The following is a 19,027-nucleotide window of genomic DNA, read 5'->3' as shown; positions in this document are numbered from 1 at the left end:
CCTAGGCTGAGCAACCCATTGCAATAATAATAGTAATAGGGGGAAGTTAGGTGGCTCAGTGGCTTAAGAGTCAGGCCTAGAGATAGAGGTTCTAGGTTCAAATCTGGCCTCAGACACTTCCTAGCTGCATGACCCTGGGCAAGTCACTTAACCCCCATTGCCTAGCCCTTACTGTTCTAAGGTGGACGGTAAGATTTTTTTAAAAAATAAAAATAAAAAGTAATAATAATAGTAATAGAAACAATAATAGCTCATATGTATATAGCATTTTAAGATTTCCAAAGTACTTACATATATTTTCTATTTTATCCTCACAACAAGCATGGATATGATTTTTATCCTCATTTTACAGGTGAGAAGACTGAGGCAGACAGTGGTTAAGTGACTTTCCCTCTCCTAAGTGATATGCCTTCCTGTCTCTAATGATGTTGGAATAATTAAATCATATGATTATAGATTTAGATCTGGAAGAGACCTTAGAGACCATCTAGTCCAACTCTTTCATTTTACATACAAGGAAACTGAGGCCCAGGGAGGCTAAGTGACTTGGCCCAGGTTACAAAGGCAATTGCCAATAAAATATGAACCCAGAGCATCTACACATAGCTCTTCACATTAAACGGATGCTTGGCTATTACAAAGAAGTTTTTATGGATTTTGATCTCATTTAATAATCAGCAGCTCTGTTATTGAGTGAATAATAAGTAGTGAAAATATTATAACCCCTCCCCATTTCCATTTTACAAATGATAAGGAAACCCACCTTCAGAGAGACCAGACAGGTCATAGAGTTAGTGTCTATTAGGCTGAACTCAAAACCCATTCTTCTAAATTCATGCCTACTCTCCTCACTGCTTCTCTCCTTACTTTCTCCTTTAGCATTCCACACTCCCATGCCAGTCCCTCTTGCCCATCTTCTTCACATTCTTTAGCCTATCTGCTCAGAATCAAGCAAGCTGTCTTCTGAGGACACAATTAATTCATTTGACAAACTAACATTTACTGACATTTCAAAAGGCTAAAATGATTCTCGTGGCTTCCCCTCTCCCCCTGCCTTGCTTGTTCAAATATGATCTGAAAAATCGACTTTTCATATTGCTCTTCCCTTTGTTGTTTATGCCCGAGGAATGGTCTTCAAGGTATGGATTTCAGGTCACAAGAGTGGGGAAGATTGTTATGGCAGAGGAATGGGAAGAGATAACAAGAGAGGTGGGTTTGGGCTACCCTCATAAATTCCCTGTGTGTTGGCAACGAACTACTCCATCTACTTGCAGTGCTTTTTCTGGAGGCAAGATGTACTGGAACTGTTTGTTTCTCTGGCAAAATTTTTCTATATAAAGGAAGATACCAATATCTTGTATAGGCATGGGGTGTGTGTGTGTGCATGAAGAAGGCTCAGGTCATTTCATATCATTCTTAATTCTCTGTTTACTCTCCCCTCTACAACTAAAGAGATAGAATGACCTTTGGCTTAAAAGGTAGAATTGACCCAATAGCCTTCTTCCAATAGGGACTTGACATAGGGAGCAGGAGCAACTTTTTGCCTTGTCCTACCTCCCCCAATGGGATAGCAGGGAAAAAAAGAGAGAGGAACCATAGTAAATAGGTGAGTTTGAAACCCACTGGAACAGTCAGCCTAAAGGTTTAAAGGCTGGACCAAAAATGAGGGATTCAATGAGTCTCAGTTAAAGATGCTTCGTGGAATTTTAAAAATAATGTGCAAAATTGTAGTCATTCTCCTCTATTGAAAGGGATCCCATAGAAGGAAGAGATGAAAGGAACCTTAGTCCTTCTTTTATTTTGCAGGTAGGGAAACTGAGACCCAGGGAAGTTAAGTGACTTGCTCAAGGTCAGAGTTAGCAAAGTATTAGTAAACCCAAGTCTCCTGACTTCACTTTCAATGCTCTTTCCACTAAAGAGAAATGGAATTCAAATTAGTAGCTTTGCTTCTTGTTGGCAACTGTTTATAAAGTCAATTGCTTCAGCAAGATATTTTAAAATGACCTCTATGGGTTTCGTTTATCCATGTGTGTTTCCTTTAACTCTTATCCATTAATGTGTGTGCAAATAAATGCTTTTATATAACAATATATATCTTGGGTAATAAATTAATCAATAAGCAACAATTAGGTGCCAACTATGTGCTTGGCGCTGTGTGAAGTGCTACTAATATAAGTAGAAAGAATGAAATAATTCCTAATCTCAGTCTCTTCTCATGGGGAAGACAACATGAATCTCCAAGCATACAAAGGAAAAACAGAGAGAGAATAAATACAAATAAATAAAAAATAAAAAAGGATTCAATATAAGATAGTTAGAAAGTGAGAGCAAGACATTTAACTTCTATGGACTTCAGTTTCCTCATCTTTAAAAGGAAAGGGCAGCTAGGAGGCTCAGTGGGTAGAGAGCCAGACTTGGAGATAGGAGGTCCTGGGTTCAAATGTGGCTTCGGAAACTTCCCAACTGGGCAAGTCACTTAACCCCCATTGCCTTGGCCTTACTGCTCTTCTGTCTTAGAATTTATGCATAGTATAGATTTTAATATAGAAGGTAAGAGTTTTTATAAAAATAAAATAAAAGGATTAGAGTATAGCTTTTGTGTTCCTTTTACCTTTAGAGTCATAATCTATAGATACATATGCATATATATATGTATATATGAATATGTGTCAGGTTCAGTCTTTTTCTCACTGTACATAATTGAGTTCATTTCCACAGATGTATAACAAATTCCATGAAGAACAAGACTGACATTTCACAGCATAAGTTAACATACATTAATATTAATGGCAGTTTAGTAGATTCACTGATGAAATAACCATCACTGTGGTTTAATTGATGCTGCCAAAAGCTGTTGAATGTCATTAAAAGGGAAAATAAAACAGTATATTTCAAGAAATATAAACAAAGTCATTGAAGGATACACAAACTAAAATAATAAGAATCTGAAAGTATTGAAGTAATTTAAAAGAAAGTCAAGATATTACCGTGACTAGTTTTCTTGTTTTATCAACTAGCTGTTTTATTTCCAAAATTTCAGTGATATCTGTCTGAGTAGCACGATCTGTTGCGAAAAATCCTATTTTCAAGTCGTCTGAAATGGACCCCCTGGAGGAAAGACAAATGGGCCATCAATATGGTGACCATTGCTTTATACAAAATGTATACTGCTGAAAGCAGCATGTACCTTTTTTGGCAAACCAAATCAATTTTTAAATGTACCAGAGAGGGGGATGTCCTCTAATACAAGAGTCCTATTGGTAGTCCTATCGTTCCATGAATGTTACTGACCCTGTGTTCTTAAGGGTTCATTTCCCTGGAGCACAGATTCTGGAATATTTTACCAGGCTGGGAAGAACTCTGTAAATAGACTGTGCACTCAAAGATCTATTTTCAAGATACCTAAAAAGGGCATGATTCTAAAAGATTAAAGTTTGAATGACTTCTCCAAGAGAATCAAAAAGACATCAGCAATTGCCAACCCATACATCTTCCTTTATATCTCCATAAAAAATCTTTGTTAATGGTCTATACTTTGAGCATTTCCTTAATGAAAATCTGAGGAGAGGTCCAAGGGATAGAGGTCATCTGTCTAATAACCCCAAGTGCTCTCTCCAAGATGTTGCCACTAGGGTAATACTCTAATTGTGGAAGATGGCATAGTTCCTTGAGAAAAATGGGGTTGATCAAAAAACTGAAGTTAATGATTCTCTAGGAACCCAGAGTATTTTCCTCTACCTTGGGGTAGTACTACAGATTTGGAGATTTACATGGGTCTTGAGGCTCAACAAAGAAGGAAGGACAGTTTAAACTTTAATGAACTCCAATGTGAATCCTTCATATTTTCTGATTGGGTTAAATAAAGCCTATTCTGTCCTGTGCCTTGTTAGTCTAAGAGCTTATAAGATAGCTAAGGGTCAGCCAAGAAGTACTTATCAGGGAGCTAATATTCCCGTAGCCAGGTGGCACAGGGTCTGGAAAACTCACCTGAGTTCAAATCCAGCCTCAAACACTTATTTGCCATGTAACCCTGGGCAAGTCATTGAACCTTGTTTGCCTCAATTTTCTCATCTATAAAATGAGCTGGAGAAGGAAATGGCAAACTACTCTAGTATCTTTGCCAAGAAAAACCCTAAACAGGATCATGAAGAGTTGGATGTGACAGAACAACAGTGTTCAGAGGGAAATCCTTTGGTGAGAGGTACAAGCTAAAAAATGTTATAATTATTAAGGAATCCCCAAGTTTGGCTATAGTCATGAATTTCCATTGATTCTTTTTTTTTAAAGCTCTTGAATCAATGGAACATAGTATACTCTTGGGAGTCCTTTCAAGCAAACTGTCTCCCACACATAGATTAAGGTCATGCCTATTATAGCTTACATGCAAGAATGAAATAAAGATGAAGCTATGTATGATCCAAATAGTAATTAGGAGAGTCATATATCAAGAATGAGGAATAACATAGAAAATCTCAAGTGCTGAGCTGTTATGCATGAAAAATTAAGGGACATAGGTGGATGGATCAGTTGATGGTTTATGGACAAGAATCACATAGGATGAGAACACATTATACTATTCACTTGAAGAGGAAGAATTCATATTGAAAAAATCATGGATCCATACTCATTAAGGGCTTATTAAAGGAACCCTAAAGTCAGTCATAGGTCATAGGCCAGAGATAATCAGATTTAAAGTTAGAAGTAATAATAAAATCATCTATTCCAGCTTCTTCTTCCAAGGTTTGAGAATACTGAATTGCCCTGAATTTACATGAATTGCCTATATTTGCATGGTAATTTAATAACAGAGGCTACATTTAAATCTGGGACTTTTGACTCCAAACTCAGGTTTCCTTGCACTACAACAAAACAACCCCCAAATTTATCTGTTTTGTAAACTAGGGTTCTCCATATTTCAAGTTTGTTGAAACATGGTACCTGTGAATAGAATTTTGGGGAAATTTTAGAAAAACTGTTAAGGTGAATGCATATACAACCAAAACAGGCAAGCTGAGTTTAAAATGCTTTCAGAACACAATAATAATAATAACAATAACAATAATAATAATAGCTAATACTTACATAATACCTACTATGTGCCAAGAACTGTGCTAAGCACTTTACAAATATTATCTCATTTGACCCTCACAACAACCCTGGAAGGTAGATGCTATTATTATCCCCACTTAACAGAAAAGAAAACTGAAGAAGAGAGAAGTTAAGTTTCTTGTCCTGGGTAATACAGCTAGTTAGTTTGTAAAATGGAATTTGAACTCAGGACTTCCTAACTCCCAGGCCCAGTGCCCTCTGCATTGTGATGTCACCTTGCTTCCTCTTAAAAACATTCAAAAGTCTATACAAATATCTTATTAACTTTTGCTGTGCTTAAGACTGCTATAAAGATAAATTGTCTGAAAAAAGGAAATGGGAAAAAGCAATGAAATCCTATTCTTGTTTACCCCTGCTCCCTAGATCTTGCCAGAGTCTTAGAAGTTGCCCTTTTTCCAGAAAACAAACAAACAAACAAAAGGCCCCAGAGAGAATAGTATTAAATAATGTCAGTGGTCTATCCTACTACTCGAAAGAATGAGGTCACTTACTAGTGGTTACTGAGCCAGTGATTTCACATTTTCTATGAGAAACAGGGCCAGCTTAAAATATACTAAAGAAAGATTGACCAATTCAGTCATGGCCAAAGGCTCAGACCTTGGGAACTGTAATTGAGAGGTTAAGTCTTTCAGTATATAGAGAAAAAAGAGTGGAGACCTCTCTTCTCAAAATGGGGTTCAAAACATCTTCTTGCCTTTGATCAGTCTTCTAAGTTTATTGCTGTTATCACAGAAAGAAAAACTATTTTCTTTCAATTTATGATAAAAGTGAGTAAAAGGCTTTATTCCATTCATTATTATAAACCAACAGAAAATCATTTGGCATAGAGAGAAGGGTACCTTTTTGGGCTTCTAGATATTAGCCACTTCCCCTAGATATTTACAGTATTCAGAAAACACACAGACATGCTAGGTTCACCATTTATCTGTCATTAACAGTGGGGGGGGGGGCATTTATTGTGTTTAAGCTAAAGAGATAGAGACTTTTTAACTGCTAGTTTGTCTTTGTAGATGGGGAGTTTGGAGAGGATTCAAGTCTGTTTTTTTCAGGGATTAGGGCTGATAAGATTAAGGCAGTCTATTGTGTGGCTTTTGGTTGTCCTTGAATAAAACTGGAATAGAGGAGGATAAAATATAGGGATTAGATGTGACTGTCCTTTTACATTGAAACAGGCTTTTTCTCAAATGAAGTTGCTTGTGTTGAGAAGGGGGAAATGCAGTAGCTTTCCCCTTTCTCCCCTACTCCCCCATCCTTTGAATCAGTTTGTTAGAAGCAAATTCACCAGTCAGTTAAAAGGGATATTGTGATTGTTCAATTGTTTTCAGCTCTGTCCAGCTTTTTGTGACCCCATTTGAGGTTTTCTTGGCAAAGATACTATTATGGCTTGTCATTTCCTAGTCCAGTTCATTTTACATATGAGGAAACTGAGGCAAACAGAGTTAACTAAGTTGTTCAGGGTCACACAACTAGGAATAGTTTGAGGCCAAATTTGAACTCAGGAAGATGAGTCCTACAGACTCCAGACTTAGCACTCTATCCACTTCCATACCTTGCCACCCTTAATGACTAATTCTTTCCTTCTTAATAAAGTTGGATTTCCATCTTACTTGACCAGTACTGGCATCTCCCCCCTTTTCTCTGGAAAACCTGCAGCCCTAGGACTATAACTGGGTCCCCACAGTCTACAATATTTTCAGTCTGGATCTTCTATTCAACTGAGTTGTTGCTTTCTGTTCAAATCTACAACCATGGAGGCACTCATACAATTCTTGGACTCCTGAATCCCTAGTTCATTGGTAGAGACAACAGACACATCCTGCAGCCAAAAAACAATGGATACCTACTCATGGGTCTTCTCTTGAATCTATAATATTTTAGCGGGACAAATGGGAATAGGGTGGTGGTGGGAAGAAGGGCAAGAGATGGGAAAGTTAGTTCCTGACTACCTACCCTGTCTTTAAAAAGTTTTTTAAATTAAGTTTCATTTAAAAAAAAAAACTGTAACATTTACACCTCATTCCACCAATAAGGATATGGTCCTCTGTAAAATTAGGCAGAGACATTCAGATTTAGTGACAATAGGGACATGTGGCTTTGTTGCTGGTTGTTTTTTAACAAAGGAGATTGGTTAGATTTTTCTAACATATTTGGCATCACGAAATTTTATCAAACTTGTATTTTGGCCAGTATCCACAAATTGTTTAACAAATGGCTACCAGAAATTTCAAGGAATACAATTATTTAAGACCCAAGTTTTATCTGTCTACTGTTAGAGTATTTTCTAAGTGTGAAAAAGTACACATTGGACAAAGAGCACTGTTCTTTTTTAAATCTTAGTTATGAAGTTTTGTTGCATAGAGTGAGAGGAAGGGATAGTTAGAAATGAAGATGTAAAAACAAAACATTTTTTCATCAATAAAATAATATTTTTCAGTTTCCTTTCCCCATCATTGAATAATTATCTCTGAAAAAATCAAGAGGCTCTAACTAAAAAAAAAAAAGAGATAATAAACATAACTGTTCCCTAGAGCAGGAATTCTTCATCTATTAGTGAATTTGTCTTTTTAGATAACTGTTTTTCAACAGAAGTGGTTTCCTTTGTATTTCTATGTACTTTATTTTATTCATTTAAAAACATTATTCTGAGAAGAGATCCATAAGGTTCACCAGACAGCCAAAGGGTTCCATGACACAAACAAGATTTAAGAACCCTCGCCTCAAGCACCCAGGCAACCAGAACTCTGTTAGTTCCGTTCTTGGTCCAACTGCAGCTGCCTTTTCTTAGTTATGAATTTGAACACCAAAAGCGTATAGAACATGGGATGATAGAAATCAAGATTGGCTTTTCAGTCAGAGGACGTTTGGTTCAGGTCTGGACTTGAACATTGTGTGTGAACCTGGACAAGTAATGTCACTCTGGCCTTAATTTCTTCATCTGTAAAAGGAGGTTAGATTTGGTGACCTCTGAAGGTCTCTTGCAGGGGTAAGTATCCAAAGCTGATGAAATCTGGCAGGGGCAGGGATGGAGGCGCTTATGAAAGCAAGTTCCTGTACCGGAGGGGGCAAGAAAGCATCAGCTACAAGGAAAGCAGGAAGCTTGGGAGCTGGGATCTAACGTGTTCCTGGGATGTTTTTCGGGCTTGGGAGCGCTTCCCAAAGCCCCAGGACAAGTTAACTGGAAAGACATCTGCCGAGGGGCACTCGAAAGCCCCCAATTACCGATAGTAGCTTTGGCAGAAATCCAAGGGCTCCAACAAGGGTTGGACGGCAGACTTCATACATCGTCCCACCTCGGGCGCTGGGCCCCACGACTCTTCCCGACCTATCGAGGAACTCACGGGCTCAACCACTGGTACCTCCAACAACCCTACAGTCTCTGTCTCAGCCATTTGCCTCTCTAGAGAGCAGCCTGCAGCGAGGAAGGAGCAGAGGTGCTAAGTCTGGCGTCGGTTGTCATAGAGACCACCCAGGGCCCAAGACCCGGAAGCAATGGTGTGTTCTGATTGGAGAAGACTGAGAAGGGGCGGGAGGAAGGAGGAGCAAACACGTCATTTTTGTAAACATCAGCCTGAATGCGTGTAGGTAGCCGACCATGCTTTGTTCCTCAGCTCTCCCCTCTGTCGTGCCTAGTCCTTTATTCTCAGCCTGAATGCGCGTAGGTAGCCGACCATGCTTCGTTCCTCAGCTCTCCCCTCTTTCGCGCCTAGTGCTTTATTCTCCCGGTAGCTAGCCCCGGAGCCACCCCAGGTCCCACTCTCTGCCGCGCTCAGCACCTCGCGTTCGAATCCCGCTTCTTCCTCTTGACTTAAGTGTTTCTGTACAGGGCAGTCTCTGCTTGAGTTTCCGCTACTGCTAAACTGGCCAAAAACAAAACAAAATATAGCGCCTGCTTCCCAGGGTTGTTTCGAGGCTCTAACGGGATCACATCCAGGTCAGTCAAGCTCTTTGCGCACTCTCCATCAGAGCTATTATTAGGGAGGGCTCCCCGCTCTGGGGCTTTGCTCAAATGCAATAATGGAAGCAAAGCACTTTGCCAACCTTGAAACAGCTATATAAGTACCAGTTAACATTATTATGATTATTATTATTGTCATTGTTAGGCTGCAGTCACCAGGAGATGACTTGGTGATAACTTCATTCCTGAGGCTTTTAATGTACACCAGCTGAGCTCAAAGGTTTAAAAAACAAAACAAAACAAAACAAAAAACCCTTTTATTCATTTTAACATTCATTTTTTTTAAGTTTGAGTTCCAAATTCTCTCCCTCCTTCCAGCCCCTTCTCACCCATTAAGAAGGCAAGCAATATGTCGTTATACATGTGAATTTATGCAAAACATTTCCATATTTGTCGTGATACAAAAAATGGTTTTAAAAAGTATGCTTGGGGGTAGCGGAATGACTCAGTGGATTGAGAGCCAGACCTAGAAATGGGAGGTTCAAATATGGTTCAAATAGGTTCAAATATGACCTTAGACCCTTCTTAGCTGTGTGACCCTGGGCAAGTCACTTAACCCCCATTGTCTAACCCTTACCACTCTTCTGCCTTGGAACGTACGCACAGTACTGATTCTAAAATGGAAGGGAAGGGTTAAAAAAAATAGTAGTCTTCAAACTACACTCAGAATTTATCATTCTTTCTGTAGAGGTGAAAAATGTTTTTCTCAATGATTATAGCAATACAGGAGCTTGCTAGTATAAGAAAAAAGTATATACACACTTTTAAATTTAATCTGCATTATTAACATTTTCTTAATAATTATATAGTACTCTGGTCAAGATGGCGGCTTAGAAGCTGCGAAAGTTCAGACCTCAGAAACCCTTCCTTACTGATCTCAAACCGAGAGCTCCTAGGACACCGAAATTCAAGGTGAACAACAGGACAGACCCGGGGAATCCTCCTCCAGGACCTGGATCAAAAGGTACGGCCCCCCAAAAGCTAAAACCCTAGATCACTCGGATCTAAGGGGCAGGCAGAAGGAAGGTCCCAGGACCCATCCCCCCCTACCCAGAGTGCTGAGCCCATGGGAACATCAGGGTCGGCAAAAGGGCCCCAGGGCTGGCTATTTTGAAGGACTCACCTTGAAAGCAACCTGAGCCCGTCTATGGGATGCCCAACACAGACGGCAGGGAAACATAGAGAGAAGGGGGAAGCCTGTAGACCCCTGGCTGGGTCCTTCCAACTGAGTCTCAAGGGAGGTCCCAGCTTTAGGGCACCAGCTGAACCCAATCCCATCAGGAGCCCTCAGAGCTACTGAAAGGAGAGAAATCTTAGGGCCGGCAAAGGGGTTGCTCCGAAGAGATTACCTTGAAAGTAACATGGGCCAGTCTCCAGGCATTCAACACAGATTGTGGAAGAGGAGGTTGGTTTTATTTATTTTTTCTTTTCTTTTCTTTTCTTTTCTTTTCTTTTCTTTTCTTTTCTTTTCTTTTCTTTTCTTTTCTTTTCTTGGCTAGGGGATCATTCCGCCCACACCAGCTGATCCTAATCCCATCAGGAGCCCTCAGAGCTTCTGAAAGAACAGAAACAGGGCTGGCTAAGGGCTTACCTTGAAAGCAACCTGGGCCAGTCTTCGGGCATTCAACACATTGTGGAGGAGAAGGTTTTTTGCTTTAGGGCTCATTCAGTACAAACAAGCTGAACCTAATCCCATCAGGAGCCCTCACAGCCCAGGGAGGCCACAACCCCTCCCCCTTTAGAGAGCAGAGTCCTCTGAAAGAACCGGATGAATCTAATCCCATCAAAAGTCTCCAGAAATCAGGGAAACCCAGGCTCCCCACCCACCCTCATTGACTGCTGGACTTTAAGCCAATCAAAAGCCTCCAGAGGACAGGAAAGCTCAAACCCCCAACAACCCTCCCCCAGAGACTACACCAAGAGATCTTCTGTTAAAGCTCCAAGAGGGGAGACTGATAGAAGTCCCCAAAAAACAAAGAAAATGAGAGGAACAAGAGCACACACAAATACAGGGAGTAAAGAAGGGGTGAATTTGAGCAAACAACAGAAAAAGAAGAAAGAAACTACAATAGACAGCTACTACTCAGCAAATGGAACAGAGGGGGAGAGATCAGCAAAAGATAGACCAGAAATCCCAGTGAATTGGATACAGGCTGTGGAAGAACTCAAAACACAACTAAGAGAGGCTGAAGACAATTGGGAAAAGAACTTAAAAATTAAGATAAGTCATCTGGAAACAGAGGCACTTGAACTAAAACAAGAAAATAGTGTCTTGAAAGCCAAAATCAACCAGCTGGAAAATGAAGCAAAGGAGATGAAAGATGAGGCAAAGGAGATAAAAGATGAGGTAAACAGGATGAAAGACGATCTTCAAAGAAAATCAGACCAGAAGGAAAAAGACGACCAAAAAGCCAGAGATGAAATCCAATCTTTAAGAACCAGAATACAACAACTAGAACCAAGTGACCTCACAAGGCAGCAGGACACTATAAAACAAAACAAAAAGAATGAAAAAATTGAGGAAAATGTGAAGAATTGATAGTATTAAGCTTTCCAAGAAGAAGCCATTCATGGTGAGGTTAACACAGGATCTGGCTGCATCCACACTGAAGGACCGAAAGGCATGGAATACAATATTCTGGAAAACAAGGGAACTAGGTCTACAACCAAGAATAAAATACCCATCAAAACTGACTATATTCTTACAGGGGAAAGTATGGTCATTCCACACAACAGAAGAGTTCCAAGCATTCATAAATAAAAGACCAGACCTGAACAGAAAATTTGATGTCCAACCACAGAACTTAAGAGAATCATCAAAAGGTAACTAAAAAAGGGGAAAAAACAAACAAAACAACAACAAAATTTTTATAAGACACTCAATAAGTTAAAATGATATGTATCCCTATAAGAAAAGAGGTCATTGGTAACTCTTAAAAACTGTTGCTATCACCTGAGCAGCTAGAAGAATTACACTCTGAGGGAACAGTGACAAACTGTATAAGATGAAAGGTCAAGACATAAATAGGTATATAGATATATGCATACATAAATACATATACATATAATACATAATACAATAATACATAAATACATATATATATACATACACATGACTAGAACTAAAAAAGAAAAGAGGTTATGACTAAAAGAAATGGGAAAAGAAACAAATGGGGGTAAATTTATATGTCACAAAGAATCTCATGGCGGGAGGGGGGAAAACATTGATACACTGGAAGGGTAAAGAGGTTGGAGACAGGAAATACTCAACTCCTACATACTTTTAAACTGACCCAAAGAGGGCAGAACAACCCAGTCCATTGGGGAAGAGAATAGATTTGCGCCCTATAGGGGAGTAGAAGGGTAAAAAACGGACTGGTGGGGAGGGAAGCAGTAAAAGGGAGGGAGAGGGTGGGAGGGGAAATTTTAAAAAGACTACAGGGGAAAATAAGGGAGGGAATAAGAAGGGAGGGGGGTAAAAAGGGAAGTAAAATAAGGGAGGGAACGGGAGGGGGGCTGACTATGAACAAACATTGGTTTAGAAGGAAATAGTGAAAGAAGAAAAGGCAGGACCAGGAGTAGAAATCAAAATGCTGGGAAATACACAGCTAGTAATCACAACTCTGAATGTGAATGGAATAAACTCACCCATAAAACGCAAGTGAATAGCAGAGTGGATTAGAATCCAAAACCCTACTATATGCTGTCTGCAAGAAACACACATGAGGAAGGTAGATACACATAGAGTGAAAGTAAGAGGATGGAGCCAAACCTATTGGGCATCAAATGATAAAAAGAAGGCAGGAGTAGCAATCATGATATCGGACAAAGCCAAAGTAAAAATAAATCTAGTTAAAAGAGATAGGGAAGGTAATTACATCCTGATAAAAGGCAGTATAGACAACGAGGAAATCTCTGTACTCAATATGTATGCACCAAATGGCAGAGCATCCAAATTTTTAAAGGAGAAACTAGAGGAGCTCAAGGATGAAATAGATAGAAAAACTATACTAGTGGGAGATCTGAACCTTCCCCTATCCGAACTAGATAAATCAAATCAAAAAATAAATAAGAGGTGAGAGAAGCAAATGAAATCTTAGAAAAATTAGAGTTAGTAGACATATTGAGAAAAATAAATAGGGACAAAAAGGAATACACCTTTTCAGCAGTACATGGTACATTCACAAAAATTGACCATGTACTAGGGCACAAAATCATTGCAAACAAGTGCAAAAGGGCAGAAATAATAAATGCGACCTTCTCAGACCTCAGTGCAATAAAAATAATAATTAGTAAGGATACATGGATAGATGAATCAAAAATTAATTGGAAATTAAACAATATGATTCTCCAAAATGAGGTAGTTAAAGAACAAATCTTAGAAACAATAACTTCATTGAAGAAAATGACAATGGTGAGACATCCTTTCAAAACCTATTGGATGTAGCCAAAGCAGTACTCAGGGGGAAATTTATATCATTGAGTTCATATATAAACAAATTAAGAAGGGCAGAGGTCAATGAATTGGGCATGCAAATTAAAAAACTAGAAAGTGAACAAATTAAAAATCCTCAGATGAAGACTAAATTAGAGATCCTAAAAATCAAAGGAGAAATTAATAAAATTGAAAGTCAAAGAACTATTGATTTAATAAATAAGACTAGAAGCTGGTACTTTGAAAAAACAAATAAAATTGACAAAGTACTAGTCAGTCTAATTAAAAAAAGGAAAGAAAAAAACCAAATTGACAATATCCAAGATGAAAAGGGAGACCTCACCTCAAATGAAGAGGAAATCAAGGCAATCATTAAAAACTACTATGACCAATTATATGGCAACAAATATGGCAAACTAGGTGATATGGATGAATATTTAGAAATATATAAATTGCCTAGACTAAAAGAGAAAGAAATAAATTACCTAAACAACCCCATATCAGAAAAAGAAATTGAACAAGCCATCAAAGAACTCCCTAAGAAAAAATCCCCAGGTCCAGAAGGATTCACAAGTGAATTCTATCAAACATTCAAAGATCAGCTAACCCCAATACTATACAACAAATTTGACAGAATAAGCCAAGAAGGGACTCTACCAAATCCTTTTCACGACACAAACATGGTACTGATCCCAAAGCCAGGCAGGTTAAAAACAGAGAAAGAAAACTATAGGCCAATCTCCCTAATGAATATAGATGCAAAAATCTTAAATAGGATACTAGCAAAAAGACTCCAGCAAGTCATCACAAGGGTTATCCACTACGATCAGGTAGGATTCATTCCAGGAATGCAAGGATGGTTCAATATTAGGAAAACCATTCACATAATTGACTATATAAACAAGCAAACTGACAAAAATCACATGATTATTTCAATAGATGCAGAAAAAGCCTTTGACAAAATACAACACCCATACCTATTGAAAACACTAGAAAGTATAGGAAAAGAAGGGCCTTTCCTAAAAATAATAAACAGTATATACCTAAAACTTACATCAGCAAACATCATCTGCAATGGGGAAAAACTCAACGCCTTCCCAATAAGATCAGGAGTCAAACAAGGATGTCCATTATCACCTTTATTATTTAATATTGTACTAAAAACACTAGCAGTAGCAATTAGAGAAGAAAAAGAAATTGAAGGTATTAAAGTTGGCAATGAGGAGACCAAGCTCTCACTCTTTGCGGATAATATGATGATTTACTTAAAGAATCCCAGGGAATCAACCAAAAAGCTAATCGAAATAATCAACAACTTTAGCAAAGTTGCAGGATACAAAATAAACCCACATAAGTCATCAGCATTTCTATATATCTCCAACCCAGTTCAACAGCTAGAATTAGAAAGAAAAATTCCATTTAAAGTCACCCCAAACAATATAAAATACTTAGGAATCTATCTGCCGAGACAAACACAGGAAATATATGAACACAACTACAAAACATTCTAAACCTCAAAATTTCTCAGACTTATGAATGTTAGGGGTTTCCCCCATTGGGGAATCTTCTACTTAAAAAAATTCCCCAGCAGATGGTGAGAACTCTACTTGAGTGTGGGGGCTCCTAGCTATGGGAATGTTCCTGCTCCACCCTACTTAAGACTGCTTTAGGACAGAAAACTGCTTGCTAAACAATGAAAGTACTTTGATCCATGCTTATGGAATGGAAAGGAAGTTCTTTGAGTCATGACTGTTTTAGAATTGATACAATGGGATACTAAGTACCTATAAAGGTGGGGCAACTTGTAAACGACTTAAACCTAAAAGGGTGATAAATTATTCATAGGTTTTTTCTTAATGAAATTTGTCAACACAGCAGCATTTTTTTCTGACTTACTAAAGAGATTAAAACTACTCAGCTGTGAATTCAAAATGGGTGGTCCTTTAGAAACATCTATAGTGATTGGTAGATGTAAGGACTTAGGGGAGGTGACAGAGGAAATTTTGCCCTTAAAAATAAGAGCTTGGATCTCATTCAGGGATCTCGATTTCTGATTCTCATTCTGGAGGATCTCATTCTGAGAGACTCATTTCTTTGAGGACTGATGCTTGAGGGCTCTTTCCTTGGAGATAGATCTCTTTGAGGAGAAGTTCTCTTGGAGGAAATCTCATTCTGAAGGAGAGCTCCTTGAGGAGATCCTCTGAGGGGCTCTGTCCCTCTGGGATAGGAGCTCTGGAGGCTCTTGAGAGAGGCCCTTTGAAACAATCTCTGGCTGGAAGACTCTTTGAGGAAGGACACTGTCCTGGTGTCACTAGTATCCTTGTTTAGTCAGACCTTGTGGTGAGTGTTAAAAAACTGACTGATTTCTCTTTTAAGACTCAGGTCTAGACTTCCAGTCAAGATGGCGGCTTAGAGAAAGCTAAAGTTCAGATCTCTTGAAACCCTTCCTTACCGATCTCAAACCGAATGCTCCTATGGCACCGAAATTCAAAACGATCAACAGCATTGACCCTGGGAGTCCTCCTCCTGGACCTGGACCTGGATCAAAAGGTACGCCCCCCCCCCCAAAAGCCAGAACCCGAGACCACTCGGACCTAAGGAGTAGGCAGAAGGAAGGTCCTAGGACCCATCCCATGCAACCCAGAGCGCCGAGTTCGAGTCCGAGGTAGCAGAGGCAACCTCAGAGCCCCACAGCCTACTATTCTGAAGGCCTCTTCCTGAAAACAACCTAATCCAGTCGAGGGGGCACCCAGACAGCAGGGAAACAGAGAGGGATAGGGGAGCTCGAAACCCCCTGGGAGGAGCCCTCGGAGCTCCAGGAAGCCGGGGCCCCTCCCCCTCAGAGAACAGGGTCTTCTGAAACAACAGCAACCCTCAGGATTGGCAAAAGGGCCTCGGGAGCCAGCTATTCTGAAGGCCACATCCTGAAAACAACCTGACCCAGTCGAGGGGGCACCCAGACAGCAGGGAAACAGAAGGATGGGGGAGCTCGTAACCCCCTGGGAGGAGCTCTAGGAGCTCCAGGAAGCTGTGGCCCCTCCCCCTCGGAGAGCAGGGTTTTCTGAAACAACCATAACCCTCAGGACTGGCAAAAGGGCCTCGGGAGCCAGCTATTCGGAAGGCCACGAGGGGGCACCCAGACAGCAGGGAAACAAAGAGACGGGGGGGGGAGGGGGGAAGCCTGTAACCCCCTAGTTGGATCCCTCCATCCAAGTCTTAATTCCCTGCCTCAGGGCACACTCAATTCAACCCAGGGAAAGCTAATCATCTTATCAGGAGCCCTTGCCCAGAGCTCCTGGAAGCCACGGCCCCTCCCCCTCAGAGAGCAGGGTCTTCTGAAACAACAGCAACCCTCAGGACTGGCAAAAGGGCCTCGGGAGCCGGCTATTCTGAAGGCCACATCCTAAAAATAACCTAACCCAGTTGAGGGGGCACCCAGACAGCAGGGAAACAGAGAGAGAGTGGGGGAGCTTGTAACCCCCTGGCTGGATCCTTCCATCGGAGTCTCAAGAAAAAAGTCCCTGCCTCAAGGCATACTAAATTCAACCCAGGGAAAGCTAATCTCATTAGGAGCCCTCAGAGCTCCAGGAAGCCGAGGCCCCTCCCCCCTCAGAGTGCAGGCGCTGGCCAGCTAAGGCACAGGAACAAGGGCCAAGCTAGGCTTAGAGCTTGGAAGTAAGGCAATGGAGAAGCATCAGGAGGGTGCCGAAGAGAGGAGGGCACTAACAGGGACACACAAGCAACTCCTGGCATCCCGGGAAGACAGAACAACAACTGCATAGAACTGACAATCTGCCTAGGGCTAAAACCTCTGAACACCAGACAGAGATAAGAAAAGCTAATCCCCCCCACTCAGATAGAGATGGCAAACTCCACAGAAGCACAAAAGTCCCAAAATTAAAAAAAAAAAAAAAACAAGAAGGGGCAACTTTGGACACGTTTTATGGAGCAAAAATACAAAACACAGAGGAGATAGAAGAGGAAACACAAGCAAATGTTCTGAAACCTTCCAAAGGAAATGGAAACTCTCCACAAACCCATGAAGAATTTAAATCTGAAAGGATCAAAAAGATGGAAGCCTTCTGGGAGGAAAAGTGAGAAATAATGCAAAAGAAATTCACGCATCTACAAAACCAGTTTGACCAAACTATAAAAGAAAACCAGGCTTTAAATCAAGAACTAATAAAGCAAAGCCAAAAGACCAAGAAATTAGAAGAGAGCATAAAATATCTCACTGACAAAGTGACAGATTTGGAAAATAGAGGGAGAAGAGATAATTTAAGAATAATTGGACTTCCAGAAAAGTCAGAAATAAACAGCGAACTCGACATCGTAATACAAGATATAATCAAAGAAAATTGCCCAGAGATTCTAGAACAAGGGGGCAATACAGCCACTGACAGAGCTCACAGAACACCCTCTACACTAAACCCCCAAAAGACAACTCCCAGGAATGTAATTGCCAAATTCCAAAACTCTCAAACAAAAGAAAAAATCCTACAAGAAGCCAGAAAAAGACAAGTTAGATATAAAGGAATGCCAATCAGGGTCACACAAGACCTTGCAAGTTCTACTCTAAATGATCGTAAGGCATGGAACATGATCTTCAGAAAGGCAAGAGAGCTGGGTCTTCAACCAAGAATCAGCTATCCAGCAAAACTGACTATATACTCCAAGGGAAAGTATGGGCATTCAACAAAATAGAAGATTTCCAACTTTTTGCAATGAAAAGACCAGAGCTCTGTGGAAAGTTCGATATCGAAAATCAAAGAGCATGGAATACCTGAAAAGGTAAATATGAAGGAAAGGGAAAAGGAGAAAAATGTTATCTTCTTCTTTTACTCAAACTCTCTTCTATAAGGACTACATTTCTATCAATCTATGTATACTAACATGTGGGGAAAATGTAATGTGTAAATGGGGGAAACGAAAGACCAAATAGAATAATCGTTCTCACACAAAGATTCACATGGGAAGGGGAGGGGAAGAAAACTGCTATAAGAAGGAGAGGAAGAGAGTTTTTACTTAAACCTTACTCTCAGGGAAATCAACTCTGAGAGGGAAAAACATCCAGATCCATTGGGATCTTGAATTCTATCTTACCCAACAAGGGTAGGGAGAAGGGAAAACCAAGGGGGGGGGGAGGGGGAGAGGGAAAACAAAAGGGGAGGGAAAGACGGGGGGAAGGGGAGGAAACAAAAAGGGAGGGACTAAAAAGGGAAACATATCAAGGGAGGGGACAAGGGGGACCAATTTAAAGTAAATCACTGGACTAAAAGGTAGAGCCAAAGAAGAAAAGGTTAGAACCAGGGAAGGGTATCAAAATGCCAGGGAGTCCACAAATGACAGTCATAACTTTGAACGTGAATGGGATGAACTCACCCATAAAACGTAGACGAATATCAGAATGGATTAGAATCCAAAACCCTACCATATGTTGTCTTCAAAAAACACACATGAGGCGGGTTGACACCCACAAGGTCAGAATTAGAGGATGGAGTAAGACCTTCTGGGCCTCAACTGACAGA

At 40.2% G+C, this 19,027-nt stretch overlaps 1 protein-coding gene and 1 long non-coding RNA gene across 4 annotated transcripts in view; one reads left to right on the top strand and one right to left on the bottom strand.

Annotated features, from left to right (window-relative positions):
* The window catches only part of C5H10orf67 (chromosome 5 C10orf67 homolog), a 133,450-nt gene extending 122,737 nt beyond the window's left edge, over positions 1 to 10,713 (bottom strand). For 2 of the 3 annotated variants that reach the window (XM_056800120.1, XM_056800119.1), the window contains exons 1-2: positions 8,329 to 8,758; positions 2,988 to 3,108 (exon numbers count right to left, since the gene is read on the bottom strand). In XM_056800120.1, coding sequence (XP_056656098.1) covers positions 2,988 to 3,108; positions 8,329 to 8,498 — 291 coding nt within the window. In that variant the 5' untranslated portion in view covers positions 8,499 to 8,758. Of the gene's footprint in view, positions 1 to 2,987; positions 3,109 to 8,328; positions 8,759 to 10,413 lie in introns of those variants that run through there. The other variant, XM_056800121.1, reaches the window with a different exon arrangement.
* LOC130454640 (uncharacterized) lies at positions 7,859 to 18,617 on the top strand. The gene is made up of 4 exons (XR_008912425.1): positions 7,859 to 8,687; positions 9,874 to 10,028; positions 10,564 to 11,887; positions 15,876 to 18,617. It is a non-coding gene; the product is annotated as an uncharacterized LOC130454640 (long non-coding RNA).
* Positions 18,618 to 19,027: the final 410 nt, after the last annotated feature.

The sequence above is a fragment of the Monodelphis domestica genome, chromosome 5 (assembly GCF_027887165.1).
Source record: "Monodelphis domestica isolate mMonDom1 chromosome 5, mMonDom1.pri, whole genome shotgun sequence".
Lineage (NCBI taxonomy): Eukaryota > Metazoa > Chordata > Mammalia > Didelphimorphia > Didelphidae > Monodelphis > Monodelphis domestica.
This window is presented reverse-complemented; position numbering and strand designations above follow the sequence as displayed.